General features: G+C 46.0%; 1 protein-coding gene across 4 annotated transcripts in view; it reads left to right on the plus strand.

Moving 5' to 3' along the window:
* Positions 1-13,237, plus strand: part of ADAM12 (ADAM metallopeptidase domain 12) — a 328,481-nt gene that overhangs the window by 245,351 nt on the left and 69,893 nt on the right. For all 4 annotated transcript variants that reach the window (XR_012132960.1, XR_012132961.1, XR_012132959.1 and 1 more), the window contains exons 9-11: positions 192-361; positions 2,631-2,715; positions 6,561-6,715. Coding sequence is in view for 1 of the 4 variants with exons in the window: in XM_037011665.2 (XP_036867560.2) it covers positions 192-361; positions 2,631-2,715; positions 6,561-6,715 (410 nt within the window). In the remaining 3 variants the exon portion in view is untranslated. The remainder of the gene's footprint in view (positions 1-191; positions 362-2,630; positions 2,716-6,560; positions 6,716-13,237) is intronic.

Genomic DNA, 13,237 nt, shown 5'->3' on the forward strand with positions numbered 1-13,237 from the left:
TTTGAGGCCCCAGCTAACACATCACTTTGCATCAGACGCTGTAAAAATTTCTGAAATTCTGATGACACAGGAACAAGGGAGAACAGAGATATTTTCTCCCCCAGGTCATTGAAGTTCAAAAACGCAGATCTGTTTTCCCCTCTGCATTTTAAGTTCAAATGTGATCCCCAAAGAATCCCTGTCCTCGTCAGTTTTACAGGCCGCTGAACATCCGAATAGTGCTGGTGGGCGTGGAGGTGTGGAATGACATCGACAAATGCCCTATAAGTCAGGACCCATTCACAAGCCTCCATGAATTTCTGGACTGGAGAAAGATGAAGCTTCTGCCTCGCAGATCCCATGACAATGCGCAGCTGATCAGGTGGGCGTTCATTGTCTCTCCTTCACTGGAAGAGGGGCCTCAGCCCGCTCTCCTCTTCCCTCCACCTGCCCAGTCCCCAAAGCTGCACACTTTTCTATAGAGCACACTGACCTGGACAGGGGGATTCTCAGCTCACACCAGCAAGGCAGAGGCCATCCTGGCCAGAACCGTGGGGAAAGGTTCCCTGTGAATACCCAGGGACACACATCCCTCCAGCAAATGTCCCATTTCCTTCTCCCATCACCTGGGCATTTTCCTCCATGCAAATCTTTCTTAGGCTTGATGTAAAATTGTCCTGAGTGGTCTATTTTTTTTCAAAAGCTCATTTTCTTTCATTATTAGTGAAAAATGTTTATGCAAGATCTGAAGATAGTGCATTAGGGGATTACTGTCAGAAGCACAGAGAAAGAAAGTGCCCATTCCTCGTCCTGTTTTGCTATAACTCTTTGGTTTTCTAGATCAGAGGACACTAGTGTATATGTTGTCTTTCCATCAGTGGGTGTTGAGCACCAATTAGGTACCAAACATGTTGAGGAGCTTTGAATGACCAGCACTGTACACCTCCCAGCTCTTGGGAATCTCCCGTCTACTGGGAGAAGGCAACAGTGAGCAAGACAACTTCAGAGCAGGAAGCACTGTGAGAATAATAAGATAAAGGAAAGCACCGCTGTGACGTATCATAAAAGATTGGTAAACTAGTGCAGACAGCTTTGTATTTCAAGGAAAAAACCATCCATGCCATAGTCTAAATTGGTATGGAGTGGATTTTTCCAAAGTGACAAACTTTTTATTAAAATCCTTGAACAGTTTATGCCGTTATTCCTTTGTTTTCTTGTAGCTCACATCACGGAATTGAAAGCTTTGGAGTCAGAGACACTTTTCTCTAGCAAACTGGAGCTAGTTTATTGGACATTGATGGAAAGTTAAAAACCAGTGGTGCCCATCCTCACTTAGGAAATGCCTACATCTGAACCAAGGCTGTCCGCATGCCCTGATAATTTACTCTGGCCATTTTCATAGGGTTGGTTTTCTTCCCACCTTGGATATTTGTGGGCACCTCATACTTCATGAATTGATTAATCCTGAACTACTAAAAGTACATTTCAGATATTTTGAGTCAGTGTGTTTTGTTTTGCTTTTTTCCCAAATGAAGTCTGTTCAGTTTGAACATCTGGAAATGAATTAGCCTCTTATGTAACACCATTATTTATTTACATGTTTAATTGTATCTGTTAAAATGGCCTATATAGATGTAAATATAAAAGCTGTAATCCCTACTACTGAGCATAATTAGATAAATGGATATATACATATATATCATTATTTATTTACATGTATAATTGTATCTGTTAAAATGGTCTGTATGGATATAAATATAAAGGCTGTAATGCCTCCTACTGAGCCCAATTAGATGAATGGATGATGGATAGATACATATATACATACATAGATGAGGGTCTATGTATACTTAGCCCTTTTGTCCAACTGGCACTGCCGAGATATCTAACTTTCAAAACAATACGTGTATAATCTGTGTATGTACGTGGCCAAAATAACATGGGCAAGTCATTTGTTTCCTTTAAAGAAGGTTCAACAAATACCAACAATGTTTAATTTTTCATGCATGAGGTTGGACCTAATAACAGTTGCATTAAACAGACCTTGATGTCGTCTACCCGACAGGTCCCCTTCCCGAATCTTCCTTCCGAGGTGCCAGGGCCTTGTGCGTGCTTATGTATTCTCCACTGGCTGCAAAGGATCAACTGTTTTTCTGTCCATTTCACATTTTGCAAGCTTCATTACCAAGACATTTTGAAAGCACTTGGGTTTCTGTCCTGACTGTAATGTTTCTGCAGGAAAGCAGCTACTCCAGAAAATCTAGTAAACCATTAAACGCATTTCATTGAGTTAACGGAGATCCTTAATGCCTCTTCTCAGCCCTTCCATCAGAAGACATTGTTTGAAAGCAGCGGCTCCCTCCAGTCCATTAGGAACTGGGTGGGCCACAACTTGTAAATACAAAAGTCATGACTGGGTGTTGTCTGAGACTCCCAAACAAAATCCCAAAGGATTGTGGGGCCATGACGCAACTGGGCAATAAATTTAAAGGAACTGAAGATAAAAACCACCTGGAAACGTACCCTCACACAGCTATTTTCCTTTTTGCATGCGCCTGTGCAGTTCCTGTCAGAATGGGGGAATGTCCCACAGAATTTCAGATCTTAGAATATCACCCTGTATTTAAGAAAGTCTTGTTTTTGTTTCCTAGTGGGGTGTATTTCCAAGGGACCACCATCGGCATGGCACCGATCATGAGCATGTGCACCGCAGAGCAGTCTGGGGGAATTGTCATGGTAAGCCACGGACTCCAAGGCGCTGACCGCAGGGGCCAGGGCCCGTTTCCCTTGATGAGTTCTCAGGAAATCCTTGCTTTCATCAAACTTTGTGAAATTAGATCATTTTCCTTAATGCTATTTAGACTTAACTCTACCCTTTTCCTAGCTCTGTTTATGATCTTACTCATCCCACAGTATTTTGGGGACTCTTTATAGAACACAAGTTGCACACAGGAAAGGTGGGTGGGTAAAAATAGCTCAGTGGAAGCCAGTGTGCCCCTTTTATAGAGAAAAAGTTGCAGCTGAGATTTTGGTCGGAACATTCCAGTCCAGGAATTCCTCCCAGCTTTGGGATGAGCCAGGGCACGGGGGTTACCCTCATTCTTAACTTCTTGGGTGGACTGTGGTCTCACCAGACATTATTGCTAGAATAGTTTTCTGATGGTTCTACCTCCAGGCCCAATAGCCAGAAGTCTGAGGTTTTTAATATTTACCACTGCAAATGCTTGCCCTCCGTCCTAGCCAGTATCCAGTATCCAGTATGTCTTTATAATAACCTTATTCTTGGAAGGCAGAGACCTGGGTTGACTGCTTTACAAGGATAGTTTTTGTCATATATAGGCTATATGTGTTTGTAAAAGGAAATAAAATGAGGAGACTATCTGGGACTTATTCTGATGAATTTAAGTGGGAGGCAGCTTTGCTAGACTGTCCAACCGGGGACTTCTGCTCCAGTCTGTCCAAGAATTAAAGAAAAGGTTTTCACCTCACACTGCTGCTGTCACTGCTCTGGAAATGTAGTGTCCCCTTTGCACCAGCCCTCAGTCAAAGCCTCCTCAGAGACCATCCCTCCAGTTCCATTAACCAAACAGAGATTTGTCCTTCCAAGAAACTGAATTTCTCCACAGGTTTTTTAAACAGGGTGTTTGTGAATATTCTGTGGTGTGAAAGGGCAGATGGAGTAATGTGCTCACCCCACACTGCCAACCTAATTGTCATGGTGAATATGCACAGCAAATGTGTCCTCTTCTCTGGGCAGCATTGAAAATTCATGTAAACGTGCACTAAATGTACATATTGGAGAGGCTGTTTGTAGGACCCAGCCCATTCTCTGGATTCCCAGCTTTACTAGGCTACCCTATGGTTTTCTTTGAGCTAGAAGCCCCGTATGTGATCCCCACCTCGGAAGTCACTGGAAAGATTGGTGTTTGCTGGTGCCAGGTTAATTTCAAGTCAGATCCCAATTGTACTTGTACGGAGCAGCCTATAAAGTTTTAAGAGGGAATAATTTTCTGTTTCACAGTTCCATGGTCAGCTGCTTCTGACTGCCACTTCACATTTGCTTGCATATATATTTTGGGAGGACTAACACTGAATTCCTCATAAGCGTGGTGGGTTTTGCTGCTGTGGAGTGTTTAAATGTTCTCGTAACCAATCTAGTCATATGAAGGGGCTTTCTTCAGCTCATATCCTTTGTTCTGTTTCCGTCTAAGCACATTGTCAAGATTCCTTCTTTAAAAGCATACAGGGAAGCCTGGGGTTTTTTTTTTTTTAATGGGTGGCAGTAAGTCTGGGAAATCTAGGTAAATGTGCTGTGCATACCACAGTGAGAATCGAGTCAAGACAAAGTGAGTCATCAGGGAACACATTTGACCCACTTTAAGGTCAACCTTGGGCACATCCCTTACCTACCCATGTTCAGAGAAGCACCCAGCAGGATGACCAGCCTCAGCTCCTTTCATTTGTCAAACTCATGAGATAAATGAGATCAGAATTTTAAGCACATCTAAAACTTCTAGACTGAGCTTCTCCTCTGGTGTCTGTGAAGTTGAACTCGCGGCGTTCCGTGTGACCGCGCCTTGTGGGACCCACAAACCCCAGAGGAAGGAAGTCCTGCGGCAAGGAAGCAGGAATCCTGATTAGACTGAAAATATAAGTTCTGGTGCAGTGTCTCTATTTTTCTGAGGTAGAGAAAATAATCATTTCAGTACCTTAAGGCCACACCTTTTCATCTGACTACCTGGGCCTTGTTTCTTAAGAGGGAAGCCAAAGTCGCCCTGCATCCTCAGAAGCAGCAACTCAGCTCAGTCCTTCATGGGTGACGAAAGGACCATCTTATCCTCAACTGAGGTGTACTCATGTAAAGTTGGGGTGGGGGAAGCATCCTTCGTGACATTCTAAGTAAGACCTGAGCAGCTGCTTGTGAGCTGGCCCTTCCTTTTCGACTTGGTAGAGGTACTGGAAAGTTCCCGATGATTCACAATAAAGGCTTTGCCGGACTATCCAACGGGGGATTCCTGCTCCGCTCCCTCCAAGAATTAAAGAACTAACAGCTTGGTTTGGGGATAATGCCATGAATAAAGAGGTAGGGTTTTTTCTTATTACAAATGTAAACTGTTTATCAGGGTCTTTGAAGAGGTGTTCTGTTTATCATCACCTGTGCTTGAAAGAATGTAAAACAATTTGGCAATTAAAAACAAAACCAAGATATTCAGTGATACAGAAGAATCAGAGTAATTTTTAAAGGGTGAATTCCTTGCATTTTGTGCCAAAGCATGCTAAATTCAGCCCTCCACATTCTTAGGTTAACTGCATTCTCTTTGCCAATGTGTGTTATTCTTGAGAATTGATTTCCTGAAACATATTTGTGAAGCTTCCTACAACAGGAAACTGTAAAATCTAAACAAAGTGATTTATTAGGAATTTCATCTATGCTAAGAATAACTTGGTTCCTTGACATGCCTTTCTTAGACTGAGAGCTAAAGAGCTGCCTCCCCAAGAAACCTGTGAGATCTGTTATTATTGAGAAGTAGTGCCCCAAAGATCATCTGTACCAGGAAACTGCTTTCTGTAAAACACGGTATCACTATTTCCTGGAAGCCTCTTTCCTGGGTAACACAAAGCAAGATTCAAACAAGGCAGCTCCCTTATTCTGTGGTGTCCAGTCCCTTTCAAAACCCCCACTCATGGGCACAGTTTCAACAAACCACATTCACTCATTAATTTTGCTTCGTTAAACTTAAGCAGCAATATTTCCTAAATTAATTTCTGATATCTATTTAGCAAAGCCATCTATGCACCCCACTAAGTTTAGGGTGGCCAAGCAGTGCTTGTCAGTGGAGAGGCCGCCTTGGAGAGGCCAAAGCCAAGCCAAGGGTTGAGTGAGCCCCCAGCTGAGAAAGGCAGAGAATCAGGATGCCTCCATCCATGCCCAAAGTTCCCCTGCCAAAGTGAAGGCTTGGCAGGAGGGAGGCATGACTGGATGGCACCCTTAATTCAATGAGTCTGCGGGTTACTCAGTGCAGTGAGCCTGGGTTGTGAATTACTGTGAATTCTCCAACTACCCTCCTCTACCAAGCACCAGGTAGAGCCAAGACTGGAAGGGCCAGCTCACCAGCAGCTGCTCGGGTGTTACTCAAAATGTCCTGAAGGATGCTTCCACCCCACACCCCACCCCCACCTTTATATGAGCATCACCTCAGTCGAGGATACAGTGTAACTTTTATTACCTGTGAAGGAATGAGCTGCTTTATCCGAGGACAACTTTTGGCTTCATTCAATGGAATGGTTTTAGTGAAAGATTGTAAGAAGCAGGGTGGAGATGTTTGCCTTGCTTATTTCACGTGAAGACATAAGGAACCTACACGTATTCATGAGGTATGTGTTCCTCAGCAGAAGGGAACCCACATGGGTTAATAAATAGGTCAAATCTTTTTTTAAGTGTGAACTAGATAGTGGGCCTCTATATTGGTTCCTTATGGGGGGGATTCAGTCAAATGTTAGAGATAGGTAGGTGGGTGGGGACTGGGGAGGAAGGCCAAGGACATGGGGACTATACATTGTGCTCTTGTGTTTTCTTTGAGGACCATTCAGACAGCCCCCTTGGTGCGGCTGTGACCTTGGCACACGAGCTGGGCCACAACTTCGGGATGAACCATGACACCCTGGAGAGAGGCTGTAGCTGCAGAATGGCTGCTGACAAAGGAGGCGGGGGCTGCATCATGAACCCCTCCACAGGGCAAGTACCAATGCTGCCAGCTGCTTCTGGAATCGGGCCACAGCTTGAGATGCATATTGGGAAACCATTGAGCAGAAAGCCATTCCAGCCAGTCCCCATGGAAGATTCCAGAAAGAAATTCCTTGCCAAGTGGCCAGAGTGAACTGTACTACTCTGAAGGGTCAGAGGCAATGCCATGGGGCACAGGGACTGACCTCTTCCCAGAGAAGTGACAGGGATGGAGGCTGCCTTTGTTTAGAAATCACAGATTATCCTCCAGTCCCAGCACGTGTTTGTAGTCGAGCCCAGAGCTCCAGCCCCAGCCTCAGGGGGCCTGGTAAACTTGCAGGGCAAAGTGGGTGAGGTTAGGTGGGCACATGTGCTCCCAAGGGTGCCGATTTGGAGCAGCACGTCTGCAGCGATCTGATACCGCATATCCTATACTATCTTAGAAGTTTAAATGAAGTGACTTTTCTGTTTCAGTAAGATATGTTGTTCCCCCTTATTTAATGCCTCTCTGAAGCTCTAGACTTAGTTCACCTGGAAAAAAGACAGTTAAATTTTTGGAGCACTCGGTTGAGGGGGAGATAGATGCAGCTCAGGGTGATTACAGATGCTGGTGCGCTCTTAGCCTCTGCGGTCCCATCCCAAACTAGACTGTTGTGCTCACATGAGAAGTTTTTCATTCATAAGGGACACCATACACGCTTGGTACAATGCCCTCTTCTTCTGCCTTGAGAGCTTCCCCACAGCCATCTGCGGGCACTTCCCAGGCCAACCCTGCTCTCCGGGGCTGCTGAAAGGGGACATTGGGAGCAACAAGCCAGTGCCACCTGGCAGCCCGAAGGCTGGCCTCCTGGAGGGCCCACTGGCGAGGGGGCAGGTGCAGGGTGAGGGGCACACCTTCCACAGGGTTTCCCAGTCCCAGAAGAGGGATGGGGTTTTACGGAATGTGGTTACGCTTCTACAAGCAGGGGTGTTGTCACTTCGCATGAGCTGTGGGTGACGCATCTTATTCCAGCTGGTTCCAGCTCCTTCTCTCATCGCCACTGGCACAAAGCTAATGGTGCATCTTTTTGGCTCGTGGTTCTATTTTAAATAGAGTTTAAGGGCATCACCAAGACCCAGTGCAGGAACTTACTCTCTCAGTTGGTGAGGACAGAAGCCAAGAACCTGAGCCCAGAGTGACACCACCCAAAGCCAACACCACATGAAGGGAAATATGGCGAAACCCCAGATACTCAGGGCAGCTCCCCAAGAGGGAGGCAGGCTCCTCTGAGAAGAAGTCCGCTCCTTGTCATTAAGCTGCCCTGGCAGAGACAGAATAACTGTTGGGCATTTGGGGCAAAGAATTCCCTCGTCACTGCTGGGGGCCTGTGAGCCTTGGGTCCAGCCTGATGGAGCCCAGCAGCCCTGCCCACGTGCTGCGTGGGCCTCAGAGAATGAGGCTGGAAGGACGTCGATGGCAGCCAAGTGGTCCTCATGCTCCCTCATCCTTGATGAACTCAGAAGGGCCACAGAAAGTCCACTCTGTGCTCAATCTCCCTGATTAGCAACTAGGCACAAACACGTCAGCCTAGATGCCTCCGGAAGTGGTTTCCAATGGCTAAGAAGATTATATTGTAAATCAACATTGTTAACGTTTTGGAATCCTTGATAAAAGAGGCAGTGGAAGAGGGGAAATCTAGCCTGGGATTAAAGAAAGTCGGTAGCCCCGATTCTAACACCAACTGTTTTTAGCAATATAGACAAATTAGTGAGCCCTCTGCCTTACATTTCTCATCTGTTAAATGAGTGAGTTAACCTTTATCCATCCTTCCTTCCATGTATGCATCCATCTGTCCATCTCTCTCTTCATCATTCCTTCCAAACTTCCGTCCACTCACCCATCCTTCCTCTTATTGGTTCACATATTTAACAATATTTTTGCCTCCGTCCTTGTTGTTGTGGGGAGCACACAAGGGAGGAAGACCCTACAGCTCTAAAAATTATGTGATTCTGGGGCTCCAGAGGAAGGCATACTTCTTGTACTCTCTAGTTTGGTGTAAAACCTTCAAACTGGAAGGCCTTCATGGTGGCATATAAGGATATGAGCCAGATCACCCTGGAGATACCCAGAAATCAGAGGTAGAAATGGTGCTGTTAGTTGCTCAGAAAATAGTTTATAAGGCTTTATTTTTTTTTCTTACCAGGGGCTTGCTAATAGCCTTTGCTTGATTTATACCTTATTAGCAATTTCTAAGTTTTCTCTTTTGCTGAGCTTGTACTTTTGCATAAATCTTTTCTATTTGGTTCTCATTTATGATCCCACATTCCTGTCCAGAGAGTGGTGTTTTTAATTTTCTCAGATGGAAAGCAACCTCCTAAGCAAGTGGGTGAATCAATCACGAAAGCCCACAGTGAGAGGGGAGGTCAGACTGCCCAGGCAGCCCTCAGTCATCCATCACCCATTGTAGAATCTCCAGGCTGCTTTTAACCTCCAGCATCATCTCAACGTGGCTGATCTCTTACCTCATAGGGTCCCTGTGAGAGTGGGAGAGTGGATTGAACGAGATCATATGTCTTTGTAAATTGTAAATCACTCCACAAATACACGGCGGCAGTAATATTATTTAGCTCAAAGAGACGTTGGAACCCTCAAATACTTAAAGGCCTTTTCCCGAATTCCGGCTCACAGTTGCTGGGAAGCACCTCTGGGGTCACGCACATGACTCGGCAGCGCACCCACCGTTTCTGTATGAATGGCTCATTTCACACTGGCCCACGTCCAGATGCCACCCTTCCTCCTGACTTCCTCCTCACTACTGATTCGGGCACAAGTAGCAAACGTTAGAAACATTATTTACGTCTTTGCCCCAAAAGTGACTCACAAAGAGATGAACCTTGCCTGCTTTAATGACAGTCGCCCAGGATCTAAAAGAACCAAGGATTACAGACGATTTAAAAGGGAAACGCACATCCCTTAATGTTTCCTGTTTATTCTTTATCAAAATAGTCCCGAATCCTAACTGTGAAGCATCCATCAACTGCCATCGCTGTCAGACTGGCCCCAAAGGCCTGCAAGGACTAGGATAGAGTGGAGGCTTTTAGGCACAGTGTCACGGCAGCAGCTGCATCGTGCAGGAGTGGCCAGAGGGGGGTCCGCACGGCTTGTATCATTCATTACGGCAAGGCTCTGAGAGTGCAGACTGTATGTTTTATGTCTCCGGATAATTAACATTAAGACCTGTCTTGGAAATTACTCTTTGGCAAAAGCAGTGTCCAAGGATCCATGTGGGAGTTTGAACTCAGTCGAGTCCATTCGTTAGTGAGCTTCTCAGCAATTGGTCTTCAGGGTTTAAGGACTAATTTTGCCACATTTATGAGAGTAAGAAAAGTGTGAATAATTTGAACACTTTGGAAAAGAATCTTTAATGTAATAGTAAATGTCACTTCCTAGAGTGGAAAGAAAAAAAAAAACTCGATTCACATTCAGAAATCCCTCTCAGAGCTTCCTGTATTTTCTGCAGAAAGTTTTCTGTTGCATTGAGAGCGGGGGTCACAGAGCCATCGCTTGAGGGGGCAGCTGGGTCCGGAGCATGCCCTGTCTGGGCCCCCGCACCCTGGAACGCGTGGGGACCGCTCTTGGGGCTGCGGCCGTAAACAGGCAGTTGTTTTCCTCATGGAACTGGTGTGCAGTGCAGAAGACAGACTCGAGAAACAGCCAGCAACCTGCAGGTTGGAAGGTGCAGTGAGGGAAGCAAATAAAGAGGATGAAAAGGGGGAACCCGACTGCTGTTAGGGGCTTGGGGAGGACCTCTCTGTGGAGGGGACATTGAAGCAAAGATCCAGAGGCAGAGAGGAACAGAGGCTCTGGGGGAATCACAGCTGACAGGCTCCAGGGCTTGGGAGGCTGAGCAGATTGGGGCAAGGCTGGGGCTCACGGGGCTCGTGCCCCTGGAAAGAAGGGGGTTGGAGCCAGAGAGGCCGAGGCCCAGCCTGCCACGGGACACGGGCTGCCGCCGGGCCAGTAAGAACCCACGGGAGGGTTTTAGGCAGGACAGTAATGGGATCTGACTTATTTTGTAAGGTTTCTTCACTTTAAAGAAGATCACATAGCATCTGAGCTACTGTAGCTTGCCAGAATAAGGGACATACTATTTGTAAAAAAAAAAAAAAAAGGAGGAAACTTATTAAAACAACAACAAAAAAGAAGTGCTAGTATACAAACTATTGTTAGTATAATCAACAAGCATTTGGAATCCGTTAAGAAGGGTCCCGTGCTAGCGTGCTGGGTGGCGTCACTCCGCCCCCACACACTCACCTCCCCAGTCTTGTATCCTTGATGTAGAAGATTCTGCTCTGTTTAGAATCTCACTCTGCTCTTCCTAGAGTAAGCCATCTTTAAGGACTCTACGTCGAAGAGCCGCTGCAGAGCCCTCTCCGGAGGGGTGTACCTACAAGGAATTGCTGCCGTGGTTTTCATGCTGATGCTCAGATCAGGGGTGTGGAGATGTTTTGGTTTGGTTTGGTCCAGCCTGGAAAATGGCTCCTAAGCAAAGAAGGTGCTTCCTGGCTGCCCACGGAGAGTGGAGAGCAGCGAGTCAAGCGCCCAGGATAATGTAGGCTGAGAAAACCAGCTAAGGAAGGTTACCCCTCACTCTCCAGGGGGTGAATAATTTACATTCAGCTGAGGTTGGAGGTCCAGGAATGGCATGTAGCGCCAGACCATGACCGTGTTGAAGGAGAAAGCATCGCCATCCTACTTGGCAGTTGGTGTAACTGGCTCATTCAGTTCCATTTAATTCAGCCCAGGAAGCATTCACCGCATGTCTACTTGCCCCACGGCTGTCTGGACATGGAGCGCATCTGATGGCCGCTGCCCAAGTCCCACCTTACCTCTGACTCGGGACAAGCCCACCCCAAGAACAGTCAGGCCACCAATTGTAGCAAAACCACTCATTCACTTACGGCTCGTGCCAGGCCCAGTGAGCAGAGCAAGGCAGAGACTCAAAAAGCAGGGAAGCCTGACTCCCAGGATCTCATGTGGTTGGATAACAGGAAGTCGAGCGGTGATCACGCTGAGCTCAGGGCTCTGCTGCAGACATAGTGGGGTCCCCAGGGCTGACGACAGGGGCACCTCATCCGACCTAGTTACACAATCCTGGGTATCACTGCATCTCATCCATAACTAGTATTTCAGTGTGTGCACTAAAAGAGGAGAGTTTTTCAACACTTTTTTTTAAATGACCAGTAATTCATTGTGAATAAGGAGCAAAGGTTGGAAAGGGTGGTGGGCAGGGAAGTGTTCTAGAATGAAGTGGAGGCTGACCCTTTCCCTGAAGAACTGAGTAAGGCAGGCAGACTCTCCCCACAAATTTCTGGCCCATATTATGGGAAATTAGGCTTCTTTTTGAAGAAGAGTCTATCTGAAAATATGTTCACTGAACTAAAATGAACTGTATTTTTCAGTGAGAGGCCCCCCAACCTCGGATGTAGTAGGAATTAATAGACATTCAGTCTATCTGAAAAGTGTGTACTCTTTGAGAACCTCCCTCTCAGAAATCAGTGCAAATCACACATAATTAAAACTCAACCCCTTTTGAACTTTAAGGAGCTGAGATCATGAAATACATTTGTCATAAAGGGATTTTACGAGAACGGGATTGGAGGAAGCTATTTCCCCTTGGTAGCTCTTCGTTTGAGGGCGAATATTTTTCTCTCAATGAAAAGTCTCAGAAACTCTCCACTTCCTTCTTCAGTGTATGGGAGAAGATGGAAATCTTTATCCAAGGAGACTGTAAAAGAAGGAACTCTAGTAACATTAAAACACCACTGGCCAGAACCAGTGTAATTATCCAGCTAGGGTAAGTTAGCTGGCTACACCCAGACAATATCGTAAGGCGGAAATGAACTGTCAGGAGAGATTCCTGCCAACAGTTCAAGAGGACACACAGTATAGAACGTGTTCTTGTTACCTCCGACTATAATTAGATGTTGCTTACTGGAAAATAAAGGAATTTGTCTGCAATTAAGGCAGAGTTAGGAAACTAAAAGGCATTGCCTGAAGGCGTGGCAGAATTGTCCTGATCTCTTCAGCTGGACACAAATCAGAGAGGTCAAGCTAGGGAGATGGGTAAGTGCGGCCACTGCTCCTTGAATATCCAGTTTTGGAGGAAATGAGCATAGGCGAACTTGACTTTGACCCTAGAGGGCTGCACTCAGATATCCTAGTTCATCGGTGACTTGTGTGAGATGGGTCTGATTATGCCCATTTTAAAGATGAGAGCTGGTGCTCAGGAAGGTAAAGGAACCACCTACATTTTCAAAACCACTCAAGAGGAAGCCCCAAGACATAAGACTGAGTCACCAGGAGCCAAGTCCCTGCCTTTCCACTTTCATATTACTTACCTCAAATAAAAATTTACAGCATCTATAAACCTCAGGAAGAGGAAAAAGGCATCTATTCTGGGGTACTGGTCAGAGAAAAATGTCAGTTTCCAACTGCAGGCTTTGGGCAGTTGCATGCAGCCAGGCTCCGTGGGGGACGAGACCAGGACAGCC

The sequence above is a fragment of the Manis javanica genome, chromosome 7, assembly GCF_040802235.1.
Source record: "Manis javanica isolate MJ-LG chromosome 7, MJ_LKY, whole genome shotgun sequence".
In the NCBI taxonomy this organism is placed as follows: Eukaryota; Metazoa; Chordata; class Mammalia; order Pholidota; family Manidae; genus Manis; species Manis javanica.